At 33.0% G+C, this 18,989-nt stretch overlaps 3 protein-coding genes across 4 annotated transcripts; 2 read left to right on the top strand and 1 right to left on the bottom strand.

The window, feature by feature from the left end:
• The first annotated feature begins 129 nt into the window (after positions 1-129).
• Positions 130-2,518, top strand: Rac1_1 (ras-related protein Rac1). Its single transcript, XM_011186044.3, has one exon. It carries the CDS (start codon positions 477-479, stop codon positions 1,053-1,055), a length of 579 nt encoding a protein of 192 aa, XP_011184346.1. The 5' UTR covers positions 130-476; the 3' UTR covers positions 1,056-2,518.
• A 620-nt stretch (positions 2,519-3,138) lies between these two features.
• Positions 3,139-5,146, bottom strand: LOC105213322 (calumenin-B). The gene has a single exon (XM_011186058.3). It carries the CDS (start codon positions 4,950-4,952, stop codon positions 3,948-3,950), a length of 1,005 nt encoding a protein of 334 aa, XP_011184360.1. The 5' UTR covers positions 4,953-5,146; the 3' UTR covers positions 3,139-3,947.
• A 249-nt stretch (positions 5,147-5,395) lies between these two features.
• Myt1_1 (membrane-associated tyrosine- and threonine-specific cdc2-inhibitory kinase) lies at positions 5,396-8,339 on the top strand. Of its 2 annotated transcripts, none has more exons than XM_011186075.3 (6): positions 5,396-5,531; positions 5,711-6,470; positions 6,531-6,729; positions 6,796-6,941; positions 7,044-7,438; positions 7,516-8,339. In XM_011186075.3, exons 2-6 carry the CDS (start codon positions 5,724-5,726, stop codon positions 7,700-7,702), a joined length of 1,674 nt encoding a protein of 557 aa, XP_011184377.1. In that variant the 5' UTR covers positions 5,396-5,531; positions 5,711-5,723; the 3' UTR covers positions 7,703-8,339. The 2 variants fall into 2 exon arrangements, with proteins under 2 accessions (XP_011184377.1, XP_011184370.1); XM_011186068.3 differs by having other exon boundaries at positions 5,434-5,594; positions 7,516-8,337.
• The last annotated feature ends 10,650 nt before the right edge of the window (positions 8,340-18,989 follow it).

Genomic DNA, 18,989 nt, shown 5'->3' with positions numbered 1-18,989 from the left:
TGTCCATTTTTTTATAATGGATTTGTGAAATTATAAAAATATTTGAATTGTACACATTGTAGTGCAAAATAATTAACTGTTACTAATTAAGCTTTATCACTTTAAATAAAAACTTTGAAAAATTTATTTGCTAACATTAGTTTTTTATCTATCTTTATGACGGTGGCAAATGATGGATTTCTTAAAAACGAGCAATTCTCTGAAGTTGTCAGACTGAACATACCTCGCCACAGATTGCATTGCTGAACGCGTATTCACTTCACTACATAAAAATCATAATTGGAAGAAAATTTGCGGAAAAGTGAACTAAACGCACAATCACACAACAAAGAAGAAAATTGTAGATTCCAATTAGTTTTTGATAAAAAACTATAACCAATCCGCACAGAAAAAAGCATTTAGTTAATTAATTGTTACTTTTCCGTCTCGTATATCTATTTCGTGTGGGATAATCTCAGTTCCCCGCCAGTAGAAACATGCAAGCAATTAAGTGCGTCGTGGTAGGCGATGGTGCGGTCGGTAAGACTTGCTTACTTATCAGCTACACAACGAATGCCTTTCCTGGTGAATACATCCCCACTGTGTTCGACAATTACTCAGCAAATGTAATGGTTGATGCGAAACCCATCAACCTTGGACTTTGGGATACTGCTGGACAGGAAGATTATGATCGTCTACGTCCGTTGTCGTATCCACAAACTGATGTTTTTCTTATCTGCTTTTCTTTGGTAAATCCAGCGTCATTTGAGAACGTACGCGCTAAGTGGTATCCGGAAGTGCGTCATCATTGCCCCAACACGCCCATTATATTAGTGGGTACAAAATTGGACTTGCGCGACGATAAAAACACTATTGAAAAACTGCGTGACAAAAAATTAGCACCTATAACTTATCCTCAAGGATTATCTATGGCCAAAGAAATTGGTGCTGTCAAATATTTGGAATGTTCAGCACTCACGCAAAAAGGTTTAAAAACAGTATTTGATGAAGCCATTCGCTCCGTCCTTTGTCCAGTGCTGCAGCCCAAATCTAAACGTAAATGTACGTTACTCTAATTTGCCGCTACATCAAGCCGTGCGTCGCATACTAGACGTCGGAATCCCAGCGACAGCCAAAATTATTGAAGTAAAAAGGGAATACGCCCATCGCATGTAAACAAATTAATCGAAAACAAAGAGAAAAATCAAAATAACCAAAAAAAAAAAAAAATATAATAAATTTAAAACATTTGGAGAGAACGATGTAAACACCGCTTCGGAAGTGTTGTGATGAATGGGTGATCCGACATCATCTATAGTATGCTACTTCTCCAACAAAATACTACAGACAGTCAAGTGTTTGATGTTAAATGTTGTCATTATCGTCTATAAAATTTCTTTACTAAACTTAAATAGGAATAACTACTGCTTGTGCTTGTTCAAATGACAGATCGAACATACATTTGTTTCCACCTTATGCCATATATCTTTCTTGGCATCGATGCACAATCAGAGCGAATGACTAATTGCATTATTTTTTTATTTGGACTATAATTTCGCGAGCTAAATAACCAATTGCGATAGTGACTATCCTCTTATAAATAGTTAAATAGCAGTTACAGTATATTAAGATTGAAAGAGGATACCTAGTTTAAATTACCAATTGTTCTGGAATATTTGTGAAAACTATATATCTCAAAATTTTTTGTGCTTATTTAGTATTATGTGCACTTTTTGTTGCTTTATTGAAAATTTAAATTCTGTTTTCATGCGCATTCATTTGAAAGTGTTGATGTCTATTTAAAAATAAAAATGCAAAGGATATGAACCAATCACACTGGAATACATAGAATAGATATCGGTTATAAACGATGAAAATGATTAAACTTTTATAATATAAAAGTGCTTTTTTATTAAAATCATATAAAGTAAAGTGTGTAAATCAAAAAAATATTGGATTGAACGAAGTTAGGAAGAAAATAAAAACAAAAACGGAAAATGAATCATAAATTGAATAACTAAAAACATATGTGTGTAATTGAATTGAAAATGGTTTAGAACAGTTCATAGAGTAAAATAGGCATTAATGTTTAACTACTAATAGTTGCCGTAAACCAAATGTTAGCCATCAAACCAAAAATTAACTACGATTTAAAACGATAAAAGTTTATAGAACTCACATACGGATATACAAAACTAATAAGATGTTTGCAAATTGTATGTATAATCTATTGTAGTTGTATTTAATACCAAAAATATATGCAGATGCTCATATGGAACCAGAAATTCACAAGTGGTTGCATTTCCCTGCTTGTGTACAATTTGTAATGCGTTTAAATAATTATGTATTTCTATGCGTAAATTTAAGTACGAATCATCGATACATATTCAAAAATAAAAATACATGCAGACAAGTAAATCTTATGATTACTACAACAGAAATAATTGAAGTTAGTTTCATTACATATTGATGGAATTAATAATACTAATTGAATGTGTGTCTCTGATAAAGAATAAATTAATTAAAAATTCATAAAATATTTTAACAGTATTTTTATTAACAATGCTATAAGGAGAAACGGTATACATATATTGGGAGAACGAGCAATGTTTTTGGTAAAAAAATTAATACATGTTAGTATATACTATGTGGTGACTTAGTGGAAAATTATACAAATAACTCTGGTTTATAAATCAAATGGAACCTCTTGCAGTCCAATACAGTTTTTTTGCTCTATCGATAATGCTATGCCGGTGCTTGTGCGGAAGTTCTACATATGTATTACTTCCAGTAACAATTGTTATGTATGCAGCATCAGTCATCATGCATGCACACTGGTTGACCACCACAGTATACATGTTCTACATATGCTTTTACTTTTATATATGTGTGATAATACCAACTGTATTTAATGCCTTGTGTCAGTATGTATTCATTCAGCAAACTATATCTAAACAAAAAAATCTAAAAATAAAGTTTACGTAGTCACTAATAAGAAGAAAAAATAATTTTACGCTTATAAACATATGTGCATTTGTATACATACACTCTTTTTATGCTTGCATTTCCAGGCGGATACAAAAATATATACATACATGGGTACATATGTCTATATAACTGACGCCTCTATTTTGTATTTTAATCTTTATTTTTTTATACATACATACATACACTGTATAACATATGATTACTTACATATTTGTACATACATGTTTTTTAAATCATATAAACAGTTCATAAGCACACAATTGATATAAATATGGTGTTATATACAATACATACATAGAGGAAGTTAAATAATAGACACATTTGCTTATCTCAACCCCATTAAACCATCGCGACAATTATTTGACTATTCTGGAACTTTTTGTGTGACTTTATTCAGTAATTTTTGTTTGTAGGATTTCAAAATTTCGTAAGTACATAGTGGCCGGCATATAAAATATTGCTGACCTTTGCAGTAGAACGCATTTACATGCTTCACTTCTCTCCGTAAAAAAACAGAAGGTATAATTAAAAAACAAACTTTTCATGGTTGTATTTGGCTTTTATTACAAGTGCAGTCCATCTCAAATAAAATTGGAGAACTTTGTAGATTTCACTTGTGTGGCCATATGTATATAGATGTATTTATGTAAATGTACAATTTCGATTTCGTTATCAACGAATATGTAAATATTAGTAGGAATTATAGTACATCTAATGAACATTTTTGGCACAGGTAAGTAACATAAGGTATTTGTGGCCAAGCTGACTTAAACACACGCTTTTGACAGCTTTTTATGCCGGTTAAACTTAATTATGTATATAAATTTTTAAGATTATTAAGAGTTACAAAAGGCAAGTGTTAACACAAGAGAACTTTTATACTAATATAGTACTACAATTAGATTTTAAAACATTGATTCTTTCAATTCGAGACTGTGGATTTGTTCTTTGTGGCTTTCAAATCTGTTGATATATTTAATCTAGAATTCATCATGACGCGCCAACGCCTCCCCAAAATCGGTCGCCTGGGAACCAACGAACACGTCATATTTTTCTATAATTTCTTCTTTTGTTAGTTTTTCATCGTCATCATTATCGGCTTCAAACACTAGATGCTTTGCTTCACTCTCTGCGTGATCAAAATCTTTCGGTACGATCCAAGCGCGTACCTCCTCACGATCTAAAAATCCGTCACCATTTATATCACGGAATTTAGAAAATCCTTCCCTTTCACTTTTAACCCATTCAGGTTCTTCGTCGTTGGGTTCCGAATTGCGGTACATGTCTGCAATGTATTCATCTACGCTAACTTTACCATCTCCGTTGCTATCAATGTCCTCAATTGTTTCAGTTAGTACTATATCTTTCATTGTAGGATGATCTTCTGGATGTAAAAATGCTGTGAATTCTTCACGTGTTAGTTTATCATCTAAGTCTTTATCAGCAACACCCCATCGACGCCGATCGCGCTTTAGTAAGCGTTTAAAAGACAAGCTATGCTCATCGTTTTCAATTTCTTCTTGATCCATGGTATCCAAAAAGCCATACACATTATCTCGGTATACTTCCCAACTGATTGTATCATTATTATCTGGATTGTGCATTCTCCATGTTCGGTTAACATCTTCGTCGATGTAACGACGTTGGGTGTATTCAATCCATCGTTTCAGCTCGGAAAGTGTAACAAATCCATCTTTATCATCATCAATGCGATCAACGATAAGTCCCAAACGACGTTTACTCTCTTCCGGCGATAGTTGATCAAATGTTTTTGCTTCATCTTCACCCAAGAATGCTTCGTGATCATATTGTTTGTTGTGATGACCTCCTTCGAAATGTTTCTCACCATCTGAATCATGATCTAATGGAGTGTGTAGTGTGTCACCAGCAATAATTTCCTCATCGTCAGGTTTAGGAATAGCATACGCCAAGAAAACTACATTCAAAAGTAGTAAAAGAGCAAGTGATAAACGAAGCAGCAGCATCCTTATACCAATACAAATATTCTTTAGGTTGTCTTATCAGAAAAATTCTATTTTTACTAAATTTTAAATAAGAAGTTTCTCCGCGAAGAAAACTTTTAGAATCAACAAGCGCCGCGATAATAATGCAATATGTTTTTAATTGCCTTCTATTAAATCAATTTTGGTCAACGGATACGTGTACTTACGACCAGTGTTGTTCGTTTACATACTAGTAAAAGTTCCCTCTTACACAGCGTTACTTTTTTGTATAAACCATATATTCATGCAATTGATTAAAAATATTTATAGGAAAATTTATCTTAATCAAATTTACCAAACATTTATTATACTAGTTCTAATGAAAACCTAAAACACTTATTTTTCTATCGCAAAAAACTTGTACATTTAAGCAAATTTTCTAAATTTTTTTACCCATATGGAATTACTACATAAAGCTGAACTATGTAAAACATTTTGAAAGCGCGGCGGCTCTGTCTTTCAATTTTGAAAACGGCGTTTTTGGTTTTGTTGTTGCGGTTCTTTCTTGATGTGAAAAATCTATTTTTCTTTAATATTTCTCGAGTTTTAACTACTGAAAAAGTACATTTTAAGAATAATTGAGATAAATGTGTGATTAATCGTGATCGTAAACATAGAAAAAAAGTAAAACAGATTTTCATATAAAGGAGAATAAAGTAGCATTTTTGCATATACATACATATACCTTTTTTATATACATACATTCATTATTTAATAATTGTTTGGCATTTATGTTGCAGTAAATTAGAAAATATGACTACCGAATCTGCGCTTCCGCTACCTCGTCTACCCGTACCGGATATTCGTGCCGAAGTAGCGTTCCAACACTCTCAGAAACAAAACCAAAGGTTACAAGAATATCGACTTCGCCCACCGAAGCTAAGGTTGGCGAACCGTAGCCATTTGTCGGCTTGTATGTCCACAACAGCGCATGCAATATCATTCCGTGGTGAATCAGATGGCAACAGCAATGCATTACCTGAATTAGATCCCAATGCGCTGAGCGGTTCATATGATCGTTCAATGAATGAAACTTATTTCGAACAATGTTTTACGCGCCTTGCGAAAATTGGAGAAGGATCATTTGGTGAAGTTTTCAAAGTTCGTTCTAACGAAGATGGACGGATGTATGCTATAAAAATGTCAAAAGAGTTATATCGAAGTGAGAATTATCGCCAAGAGCGACTGGAGGAGGTGCGACGTTATGAGCAATTTTCTGGTCATGCAAATTTTGTGCAATTCTACCGCGCCTGGGAGCAAAATGATCGCTTATACATGCAAATGGAGTTATGTCGTGAAAGTCTAGACAGATATTTAGTTCGTCGTCAACATATACCCGAAGATACAATTTGGAATATATTGCTAGATTTGTTGCTGGCATTGAAGAATCTTCATGATCGAAATCTTATTCATTTGGATATCAAGTTAGACAATGTTCTAATAGGCGATGACGACAGTTGCAAATTGGCTGATTTTGGTTTGGTCATTGATGTAGATCGAGTAAGTATAAAATGAAGATATTTTTATAAATTTTTATTGAAAAATATTATTTTAACGCAGGCAAACCGTCATCAAGCAACAGAAGGAGACTCCCGTTATATGGCGCCTGAAATACTACAAGGAAAGTTCTCAAAAGCCGCTGATATTTTCAGCTTGGGAGTTGCAATGCTTGAATTATCTTGTTATTTGGATTTGCCTCACAATGGGCCATTATGGCAACAATTACGTAGTGGAGTTCTGCCGCAAGATTTTATGAAAAGTATGTATTTTAAGCTATGATGCTAAGATAAATAATTAGTAATAAATAACAATACATTTTAAATAGACATATCACCGGAACTAGAAGGACTAATTAGACAAATGATGTCGCCGGATCCTGATTCCCGACCCACAGTGGATCAACTTTTAAGTCATAAAAAGTTAGTTTCCTTAATGGAGTGCAGAAATCGATGGAAACTAATAATAAAAATGGTAAATATCCAATTCTTGAACAAATTTCACAAATTGTACTTACCTTGAGTTTAATTGTGATTTGTATGTTAATTAAAATCATATAATATTAATATCTTAAAGAAACAAACGATACGGCGTTCGCGTAGAGTGGCGTGGTCAAAATTATGCAATTTGAAGCAAATAATTTTTAATTTCGTCGCATCGGTTCTTACTGCTTACATGCACCGCGATACAATCAGTAATGAACACAAACCTAATGGTTCTCCACTCCAACAGCATCTTAGAGATAAGCGACCACCTATGATCTCCATGCGTTTACACGCATCAACACCCACCGCAGGAAATGTGCGAAATACTCCCATCGAATTTTTACCAGGCGAGAATTGCCTGAATTTATCTCAGCAAAGTACACCTATAACCTTTGCGACGCATAATAAAATTGTGAACTCAACTCCTGTAAATCACAACAATCACAGTTTCCGCTCACGCAAGGACTTAACCAAGACAAGTTTTAAGTAAATATCTATTTATGCGTAATTGAATTGAATTGAAAATATTCAAATTATGTTGTGACTTTTTCTTTACTTTACAGAGCGGTGGAGAACGACTGTGGTATAGAAAATTTTAATGATATCCAATCTTCACCAACCGCAATAAGCCGACCAAATAGTTTCCTAAATTTAGAGGATTTGGAACAGAACTCACAAGCTTTCGTCTCGTTGGATAAATCGAGTCTTCAAGAGTGCCGAAAGAAACTCTTCTCGAAAATGGATAATTAACCAATATAATGTATGCGTTATATCACATAGATAACCACTTGATATATACAAAAAACCTGCATTGGTAATAATTGAAAATTCACGCCAAATTAGCAAGCGTTTAAGTTCAATACTATAAATTTAATTATTATAATATGAATATAACAAAAATAAGAAATTGCATACAAGCTTCCAGGAAAAAACGTATGCTTTTTTACGTTAGATGTAAGCAGATTTACAGAAATACTACGCAGGGAGCACACATAAACACACACACACACGTAATTACCGTCTGTAATATGTGATATTGCTCAACAAAATCTTAACTGAAAATTTAATTCAAATAATGTCTGATTTGTAACCAATCAATTATTTATAATATTAATTGTAAATGTGGTTGTAGTTTGTTAGGAATGTAAGTTATTTTCGGCGATACATATGTGATATGTTAATACAATATACTTTATACATACATACAAACTTATATAAAAATATTATATACGAAATGCACAATGCATATTTTGTTGATTTTTATGAATCATATACATATATACATATATATATATATAGATGGATAGAAGTAGGTGCCTGTTAATTTTTATCTGTTCATGCATAACTCCTTTAGCCAAATTAAGTATGAAATTTGAAAACAAATCAAAAATAAATAGATAAATGCTAAAAGAAGAAATGCTAAACGTTTTTGTATATTTTATTCATGATGGATTTTGGTAAAATGTTAACGTCAGTTGTTCAATTTGTTTTAGCGACTGAATAAGTGGACCTCGTTCATTAAGTAATCTTCTTTATATCACCCTTCTGAGGTGAGGAAAGCAAAGCAAGTGATGTGGTCACTTTTTATTTTTGAGCTGATTAACAATTCTTGCTTGTCTTTCTCTAAATCGTAAATAGCAACATAATCATGGATTATAATGATGAATGAATGATGATAATGACCTATAGTTCGAGAACCAATAAACATAAAATAATAATATAAACTGTATTCAAGACAATGATAATGCCTAAAGTTCTGTGATACGAGACTGGAAAAGGAAAGGATTCACCAACAACGAGGAAGTAACGGCAGGCTAATAAAACAAATCGACGCAATAAGCAGAGTTGTTGTTGAATTTGATAGATGGCGGAATCAGAATTCAAACCGACAAACAATTCGGGTTGATGTCATGAATTCTGATTTTATAGGTTTGATGTTCGAATCAGAAATTTTATTGATTTTACTATCAGAAACAAACCAAGAGACTCAGTGCTGACAGATTTGAAATATTATGTTTAAATTAAATTTAATTTTCTGTAAAAACGCTTTGGAAAAATATAATTATTATTTAAGGCTGTAGTTTGCTTTACAGGCTTCAAAAAATCGATATTTTTGTTTTAAATCTCTTCCAAAACTATCCAAGAATATGTCTTCAAAATTCCAGAGGCCAATTCGACATATTTTCGAAGCTAGAGCAGTTTTAGTGGCCGAGCGTCGAGCAGGTGCGAATGCTCAGGCAGACCTTTAAAGCGCGTTTTTTCGAGTTTTCATTTTCACAAGTGTTAGAAAACGGTGCCGGCGATAGCAAAAAGAATATATGTCCGATCGAAAAAATAACCAAAGTGCTCTAGCTTCAGTATTAAATTATTTTCTATTTTTCTATTTTTTTTTCTTAAAAAAGTGATTTTTTTTTTTCAAACTTCGAAAAAATTTGGAATTTTATAACTTCTTCGGTATTTTTTTAGTTCATAAAGAAAAGGAACTTATAAAAATTAAAAAAAAATTTGGTACGACTCTTTCAGATGCATCGCACGACCTACATCACCGGCACCGATTTACAAGTGCAGACTCCAGGCGCTCCAGAAAAATACTTACAACTTTGAAAAAATTTCAATATTTTTTAATAATAAATATTGTTTTTTAAGCCTTAAATATAGTACACTATCGTCTTAAAATTCCGTTTACTGCAATCATTTCCTTCCCTTTCAAAAAAAATTGCTAAAAAAACGCTTTTTTTCGGCTTCTAAAGCAGACTACTGCCTTAAAGAGAAGATTCAAGCGCTAAATGACTAAATTATTGAATTTAACGAAAAAAAATTAAGATATTCTAAGAAGTTAATAAAACAGGAAAATCCAATTAGATGGTGGAAATATCTAAATTTTTTTCTTTATATACTGATTTGTCTCCCGCACTACTCTAATAGTATAGAGACAAGATACAAAATATTAAATTTAAATTATGATTTCTTTTGCTAGTAGAGCCTTTTAGCATAACTGCAACCACTGTTCGACTACAACAACCACATTGGCGACAACCGTTAGGTGATTAAACAATGTAATATAAAAAATTGTATGCCCATGAGAGTATCGACACGAAGTTATGTAACGAATTTTCAATCATTTCATAACTTCGAATCGATATTTCCTACATACATACATACATACAAAAAAACAAGAAGTGAACAACAAAAGCCCTAAACGTTAACTGTTTTATGTCACTAAGCTAAAGTCCCAAAACAAAAACAAACAACAACAATGAGAATAACGCCATGCACCTCTACATAAGCACGAAAAATAGCACTAAATGCGCGTTCATTATTATATATATTTATATAAATTTGTACATATATACATATATGAATATAAGTGTGTGTGTGTGTGTGTGTATATGCATGTAAGTGTAAATATGTATACGAACGTTATAAAATGACTCATTTGCTGCCTGAAAATTCACTTTCACTGGCTATGAGGTGTTTCACCTCTGTCTCAAATCTTGTGGAGCTATATGCAAGCACCTAATATACTTACATACTATGCAATGACAGTGCCAGTTACAACTGGGATACAAAACATATGTACCTATATAAGTATGTATGTATGTATCAATAGGTATGCATGCACCTTCATATGTACATCTATAAGTTTTTATGAAGTGTAATATAAGAGTCGACTTTTTAAGCACTAAGCCATTTTGTCTCGCCTTATGGCATAACAAAACGCCGCCTGATTATTGCACGTACAAGTATGACAAATACGGCGACGGCGGGAATGAGGCATAGCCGTCGGAAGCAAAGTGTTGTGAAGTGAAGTAGGACAAAATTGATGTGCCTGCATGCGTTCGTTCTGGCATTTCGATGGACGGAAAACCCCTATGAGCGTTCAAAGATAAGTTTACGCACAGAAATTTATGCAAAAAAAACTAGCAAACAGTTCTTGCTGGTGTTTCTGAGTGTGTGTGCGTGTGCGTGTACTAATTACCCTGCTTAAATGCGTGCATATATGTACATATGTGCATATGTGCATGTGTGTGTGTGTGTGTTCGAACTTGCTCACGTATTGAAGTCGTGAATTGTGTCAATTAGCCGTGAGTTTGTTTACTTACCGCCGACGGTTGCCGGATATCGTTGTGCCCGCTCGCTTGGCCAAATGCAGAAAACTCATTTCATTTTCGTTGGTACGAGTATTTACAATTACAATAAATTACCTGCATATCTGCGTCACAATCATAATTAAAATGCATGGTGTGCAATACTGATGAAAATGCCAAAGTAATACCATTCACAATTTGTTGCCAAATACATGAATATGTATGTATGTAGGTGTGTGTGTGTGTGTATGTGCAAGGCGCTGTTAATTACCAACTCACCCATTCCTGCTGTGACTCATTATATGCGATAACATTCGATGGTGCGAGTTGCATAAGCAGCAGCAAATTTAGTTTGCTTGTTTTGGGCTTATCGAATAATTAGCAGTGCGTGGGCGTAGGTATTTGAAGTGTAGACTTGAAAAAATGGAGCACTGTCTCTTTATATATATTTTCAATCACTATATAGAATTGATTTGACATATCAGCAACACGTTTGATACCCGCTAGGGTTTTATAAACATATGTTTTCCAATTGGTACTCTTCATCATGGACTGCTGAATATAGTATTTATAAATGAAGATCACCTTGGACCAGTGATCATGAATACAGTCTTCAAATTGTTTCTTATAAGCAGGAATGACGATAGAATACTCGGAATTGAGATACTTCGCACCTAATAGTTTTGTTTTCAACAGCTTAAACTAATCGAGTTATATATCTGTGTTTATAACTAATACATATAACCTGAAGAATCGACATCTGTCTCATCTTAATATGTAATCTTAGTCGGAAACAATATTCCTAGAAGAATTGGTTCAACTTTGTTAAACGTTTGGCCTTGCTATTCTAATTGGTACCTTTCGATTATGGATTGCCGAATATTTATTCATAAAGCACACATGAGACCAGTAGTTATGAATCTTGTTCTTTAAATGTCTCTTATAAGAAGAGCTGTTGATAGAAAATTCTGATTTCAGTGAGATCGCTTTACCGAACAGTTTTTGAATCTGTTGTAACACCTTAAATTAATCTAGTTAGATAGAGTTTATGAGATAATACAATGAGATACAATAATAAATACAAAATAATATTCAAGATAATACAACGTTGTCTATTTGATTGTGCAAGCGATTATTACAACTTTTTTTTCATTTTTTTTATTTTTTTTTTACCATCAACATCTCAAGAATATTGTGTGAAAGTTTTAGGTCATTCGGAGAAAAACTAACGAAGTTACAGCAGGTTGAATGACGGTACCTCCAGCTACCTGCGCTGAGTGCACAAAACTTTGAATCGATTTTCCCAAATATGGCATTTTTAAAGTCGGTGACCAGCCTACAGAAAAAACTACTGCATCGATCGTTTTGAAATTGAAATTGAACAAATATTCTACATATATATAGCTCTCGTATGACGTCGAGTTTTTCCAAAAAATTATTATTAACAATTTTACAATAACAAATAGGTCGATTTTTTCGTCTGAAATCGTCATTTTGGCTTGAAAATGGTACCAAAAATTGAAAAATAGAAAAATTATGAAAAACTCGACGTCAATTGAAAGATAAACTAATTAACCAAATAAAGCATTTTGATTATTTGGCTTCGGATGTGCTGTAGGCTGGTCACCGCTGTAGGCTGGTCACCGCACAACAACTTTTTTTCGAGGTGCCTGCAGAGATCGACGATAAATCCGTTATTCCTCGCTATTTTTGGATAAAACTTTTTTTAAGTATCCTTCAAATGTTGTACTTTCATATAATAATAAGTAAGATAAACCTACAGCAATACATTTTTCTAAAAAAATTCATGAAAAAAGGTCTTTTTTCGACGAAACAAACCTTACCCCCCCTAAGTCTATGCAATAATTTCTGTTTCAACAGAACAACTCTTCAAAGTTTTTTTAGTTTTTGGGTACTCTACAAGGCTCCTCATATAGACGAAAGAAACCTTAATCACTTTTACTTATTTTTATATACTTTATTACGTCAAACTTTAGTTTAGATTGAAATCAATCAGTGAGCCATTATTCATACTACATTTGAGGATTTTTCATTTCACAGGAGAAAAGCAAAATTACAAAAGACTTAAGCAACGAACTTCCTTTGAAAGCGTACAACATGCAAGTACTGAGGCGTCTTGTGTTAAATTAAACAAATTTGTGAAATATTTCTTACTCAGACATAAACTATTTTCGAACACTTTCAAAGAAAATACAAACAACAACAATAATAATACATATTTTAGAAAATTAATAGCTCCAATAGAAATAAAATCGTTAGCTTTGGGTGAATATGCGCATATGTGCGTTTATACATCATAAATACATATGCATATACATGTATAGATTTGCATACACATTTAGCGCCGTCTATGATTTTTTTCACTTTCATTTCGGTTAAGTTTTTTTTCGCTTATGCAAATTGATTTGCTATACAATATCGGTCTGCACACACACTTGCATACATATGCATGTATAAATTTGACTCTGTGAGCATGTGTGGGTATATGCTGTAGGTATGTATTTTATTTGAGATGAAAGGCCAACATCAAAAGTCAAATGTAGCAGACAGTTGGTTCAGCTGATGTGTAACAAAACGTAAGAAAAAACAGCAACAACAACGTAATGTAAGTGACGGCCGGCCATTCACATGTTCAACGGTACTGTATGCTTGTTTCTACTATTTTTAAATCCCTCTATATAAATGTATATGGTCAAATCACAATGGTATTGTTTACATATCCATATTAAATATCTACTTTTATATTTTCATGATAGCCAGTCTGCCGGTTGCCGACGCACAACTATCATATATTTAAAGCGAGTATGTAGGTATATATGTTAATATCTCAATTTCAATATTTCTGAAATGTTTTTTTCAATTTTCACTAATATATATGCATACGAGTATATGTGTTTGTAGGCTTACATATGCATTTGAGCAGCCCTTTTGTGTGAAGCATTACGGCTTTAATACCAACAAAAACAAATCATACATATCAAAGAAATGGCAACTAAGATTTCGAAATTTCGCAACAAATACAAACTAGACTCCAACAAGTCACTTTCTATCACCACATACACACACACACACACACACACACACACTTAGTTGGGATACGAACTGTTTGGTTTGGTCATTTTGTTGCACGTCCACTTTGTTGTTATTGTTGGCTTTGATAGGTTTAACTGTCAGCTCGTTATGCAATTTACCATTTTGTATTATCTCTTGGTGATTAATGCGTATTTGCCTCGCTTCACACACTTTTCTTTGCATATGGGAAATAATTAATTTAACCAGCTTTTTTGGAATTCTATTCATGTACCTTAAATGTAAGCGAACATATTTATATGTCTGTCACTGTGTTTGTGTGCTTATTTTAATCTCTTTTGTCATTGTTTTTTGTTTCTTGTAGCACTACGCCATTATCATCATCATCGATTACATAAATTCATTATTATACTTTTCATTTAATTAACTCTTCGCCTGCTTCACGTGTGTGTGTGCGTGTTTTCACATTTTCATTGGAAATGTATGCTTGACAGCGCACATGTTCGTAAATACGAAAATATATCTTTAATTAGTTTTCACCTTTCACACCTGTTTCTTGCAGTTTTCATTAATGAACTTTACGTAATTAGTGTTTGGCAGTGTTTGATGATTCGCAGAAGACTGTCCTCCTGGGGGAGCATAGAGCAAACTTGTTGTTGAAATATTAACAAGGTTGAGCGGTGTGAACGAACAATATAATATGAAGGAAATATTGATTTTATATAAGGATGAGAACATAAAAATTGCGTGTCATCGCCAAATTGGAGTATGCGATTTATTTTATTAACTCTTTTCGAAGTCTCTCGTGTAAAATGTTCCATTAAGGGGTTACATGGGTTTCGTGGATTCGAAAAATCTATTTTTTTGTTTTTTGGCTTATTAATTTCTACAACATCTCAAGAATATTGTCCTAAATTTTCAAACCGTGTTTTCAAAGTCGGTTGTAAAAATTTTCTCGAAAACTACTCAACCGATCTTGATGAAATTTTGAACAGGTGTTTGAGATACAATTTACTCGTACTTGAACGATTATGAAGATTATTATGGTCTTACCTAAAACACGTATTTTTGTTTGATCATTTTGGATGATCCTGTCAGGAGTTATGCTGACAACGCGAAAGCACCTTTTTTCCGAGGGGTCACCGGAAATGAAGTCGCAATGGAGGAGTTTTACTTGAATTTTTTTTGAAAATTTCAAAAATTATTCTTTAAAGTTTGAATTAAATAAATGATTTTTTATACGAAAAAAAAATATTGAAAATAGGCAATTTTTTACGCGACAAAACCCATGTAACCCCTTAAGGGAGTCATCCCTTTTATTTTATTTTATTTTATTAACTCTTTTCGAAGTCTCTCGTGTAAAATGTTCCTTTAAGGGAGTCATCCCATATGATGGGCACAAACAAATTTTTTTTTGTATCATGAATTGCTTAATTTACATGTCTAGATTACGGAAGTAGAGGGATTTTTAGAAATTCGAAGTCGTTTTAAAGTTACAGCGGTTAGAAGAAGGAGCTGTTCGAAGCGCTCAGTTGGCAGGCTGGATGTTATGACCGAATGACACACATGGAACGATCTATTAATAATCAAAAACTCCAAAAATTCGATTATGGAATTCGGATTCGATGTCAGCAAAAAGTTAAATTTTTGGTATATTTACTTGATCATAGTGTGTTCCATGCATTTAAGCTTACAGATTAAAAAGCCGCTAATTTATTTTGTTTCCCATAAGCCAAGCAGCCGGAATCGTGAAGGAAGAGCGAGCTCATTTTTGCGAGGAGGGGAGTTCTGAACGCTGTAACTTATGTTCTACACAATATCTTTAGCTTAAAATTCTAAAAAACCTCTGAGGCCTTGATATATTTTATGTTGTCTTTTTCCATTATTATAGATCGATAGTTAATACGCTTACCAATTTTGTTGCAATGACTTGGAAGTACAATGGATTTCCTAAAAGTCTAAAAATCGTAAATAAAATATAAACATTTTAGTATTTTAGAGACTTTTCAATGACAAGCAAACAAGATTCTTATTCGTTAATTTCCGGTATAAGAAGTCTGAATTTGCCTGAATTTTGGGAATATTGTCATTAATATCAAGGTATTTTTTATTTGGTTCATAATCTCTTGCTTGTTAATTCGGATAATGTAATAATCAATGGATTTCGAATCGCTCGGATGTGTAGAATTAAAAACAAAATGTCCGAAATAGAAGTAAAATGTAATGTCATCCAAAAGAGTACGTTGGAGCAAATTTAGCTAGAGAAAGCGTTTCTAACCCTACTTTTGAGGATTAATCATTTGAAAGCCCATGTATTTTGCTATTTACTTGTGATCTATATTTTAAGATAAATAAAATAAAATAAATAAATTCAAAATTTTAATACATATTTTCATTTCAAATCGTTATTTAGCGAGTGTTTGGGTTGTCTATAATTTACCTCCACAGCTTCATGAAAATATGCCAACTACTTTTGACTACTTCCCATTCGTTTGGTGTTTTTCCTTTTTAGCAAATATTCAATTATAAAAAATAAATAAAAAGCAGTTATCTCCGCATGTATATACATTTGGCTTTGGCTATGCAAATAGAAATTGAAAAATATTGAAAGCAAAAATCTGCTCATATTGATATTTATATGAAATAGTAACGCGTTAATGATTGCTTTTAATGTGCGCTTAGAGCTTTAGCCGGTCTCGCTTGGCCAAATGTGAGTTAATGGCAGCGACTTGCGAACTAATGGAATTTTTAGGTGCTAATACATATTATTGCGCGCATTTTATTGTATTAATTTTGTGTTTTTTTTTTAATATATTTTTTCGTTTAATTTTTTTGTTTACAGCTCTTGAGCGCCTTGTGTAAACGGCAAATGATAGTGAAAGCCAAAGCAATTTCAACCGTTGAAATGCGAATAATTTGCCATAAAAAGAAAACCACTTCCATAAGCGCACAAACACACACACACACAGCCGCTCAGACCGCCGTACAAACGAACTTACGAACGAATTAATCATTTAGTTGGGTAAATACTTGCTTTGGTGAGATGAGTAGAAAAGTTAAATAATTGCATAGTTATTTTTTTATTTTTTATTTTTGTTTTATTTCGAGCTTTCTTTAAACGCTCGTTAATTTTTGTGAATCGGAAATCCACTGTCGATATTCGTTTAATATTTTTCCAACCCATTTGCGTCCCTTTGGCCAGTATTTTATGAAAGTTTTATTTATCATTTCTATTGCTCATAGGGTGGTGAGTATGGAGAGTGCACAAAGTTGTCCGAAAATTTTTTGTTTCATTAAAAAATCTTTAAAAAGTTAAGGGATTCTTAAAATAAAGGAAAAAGAGGTTCAAAAATGTTCTCTCCAATTCGTTTGGTGTTGTAGTCACAGCTGAGTATTGCAGCTTTTTCCAAATATTTATTTGGCTTTCTTAAAATGAAATTGAAAGTGAATTCGATGTCGATTGCAACATGTGCAACATTTGTGTTGTTGTGTGAATGTCCATTGTTTCGATTGTGGCCATTGTCGGCGGCGTCGCCACTGGGACGTGTTAATGCGTTTAGCTTTTGAATGTCGCACGCATGCGCGCTAAATGCCCAATGCGCTTGTGTGAGTTGCACACGCATGCGACTTCGTAGCACACCGTTTGAGGTAAACAAAAATGCCGAATTAAAGACAAAATAAAAAAAAAAATAATAATAATGATAGTGAAGAAGAGTATACTAGTTTGGTTTTATTTACAATAAAGTATTTATGTCATCATCACAAACACACACACACACAGACAGGCCCCAATGCGCATATTTAAATGCAGCATTCACTTGCAATAACAGTAAAAGCGCGCACATAACCGAAATCTCTTGGTAAATGCGAAATATTGAAGAAATGGGCACATCCGTGCTCTTCCCATGTCCGCATATCCGCATGTCCGCATTGAAGTGATAACAACAATAATAATAATACAAATGTTATTGTTAACTTTATTATTATTATTTTATTATTTCCTATACGTACATATGCTATGCATATATTATATGTATATGAACATGCGTGCTTTGTTGTAAGCTTTCATGAATTTTTTGTTATTAATTCACAGCCCAAGTGGATACGAGTATGTGTACATATTTGAGTGCGTGAATTTGCTTATTTTATTATTGCACAATAACGGTTGTAGTTTACAATGCGATTATGCCGTTGTTTAATCGGGCAATTTGCCGTTATAATTACACTATTTAAAATTTAAAACATTTTCAAGTTTTCGTTGACACTTTTTTCGTAATCATTTGTTTACTTTTGTTTTGTTGTACTCGCTTGGTTTTCGCAAATGACCTTTGTTAATTTGTTTGGCCTGGTTGTACAGTTAACGCTTTCTGTGACCTTTTTAGTGTTGCAACATACATACTCATGGTTATGTCAGATTACATCAGATCTAATGTATCCAAGGAGAGTGTATTTAGTCCGATTAGTGAGATATTATTTAAGAATTAGTAAAGTATTCAACGATTTCCTCATTTTTTACTTTTTTTGAACAGGATTATTTTAAATTATATAGCCCCATATAGTTTCATGAGGACTTGTGTATTCATAAATATATTGAAATTAGAAATAAATGTCATAAGTTTGGTATTAAACTTGACGACTCTATTCAAGTTTCAGATTTCTTGAAGGATAGGTCTCTATATCTGACTCTCCATCGTATGTCCTTCTACCTATACAATTTCAGATGCGTTAATGTGACATGTTATCCCAGGACTAACACTAGGAGTTTTCTAGAGAAAGGTTTTGCGGAAGATTTATGGTCCTTTAAACATTGGCAACGGCGAATACCGGAGAAGATGGAATGATGAGCTGTATGTGTTGTCCGACGACATAGATATAGTCCAGCGAATAAAAAGACAGCG

This window comes from Zeugodacus cucurbitae, chromosome 4 (assembly GCF_028554725.1).
Source record: "Zeugodacus cucurbitae isolate PBARC_wt_2022May chromosome 4, idZeuCucr1.2, whole genome shotgun sequence".
Taxonomy (NCBI): Eukaryota; Metazoa; Arthropoda; class Insecta; order Diptera; family Tephritidae; genus Zeugodacus; species Zeugodacus cucurbitae.
Note: the sequence above shows the minus strand (reverse complement) of the source record. Positions and strands in the feature narration are given on the sequence as shown.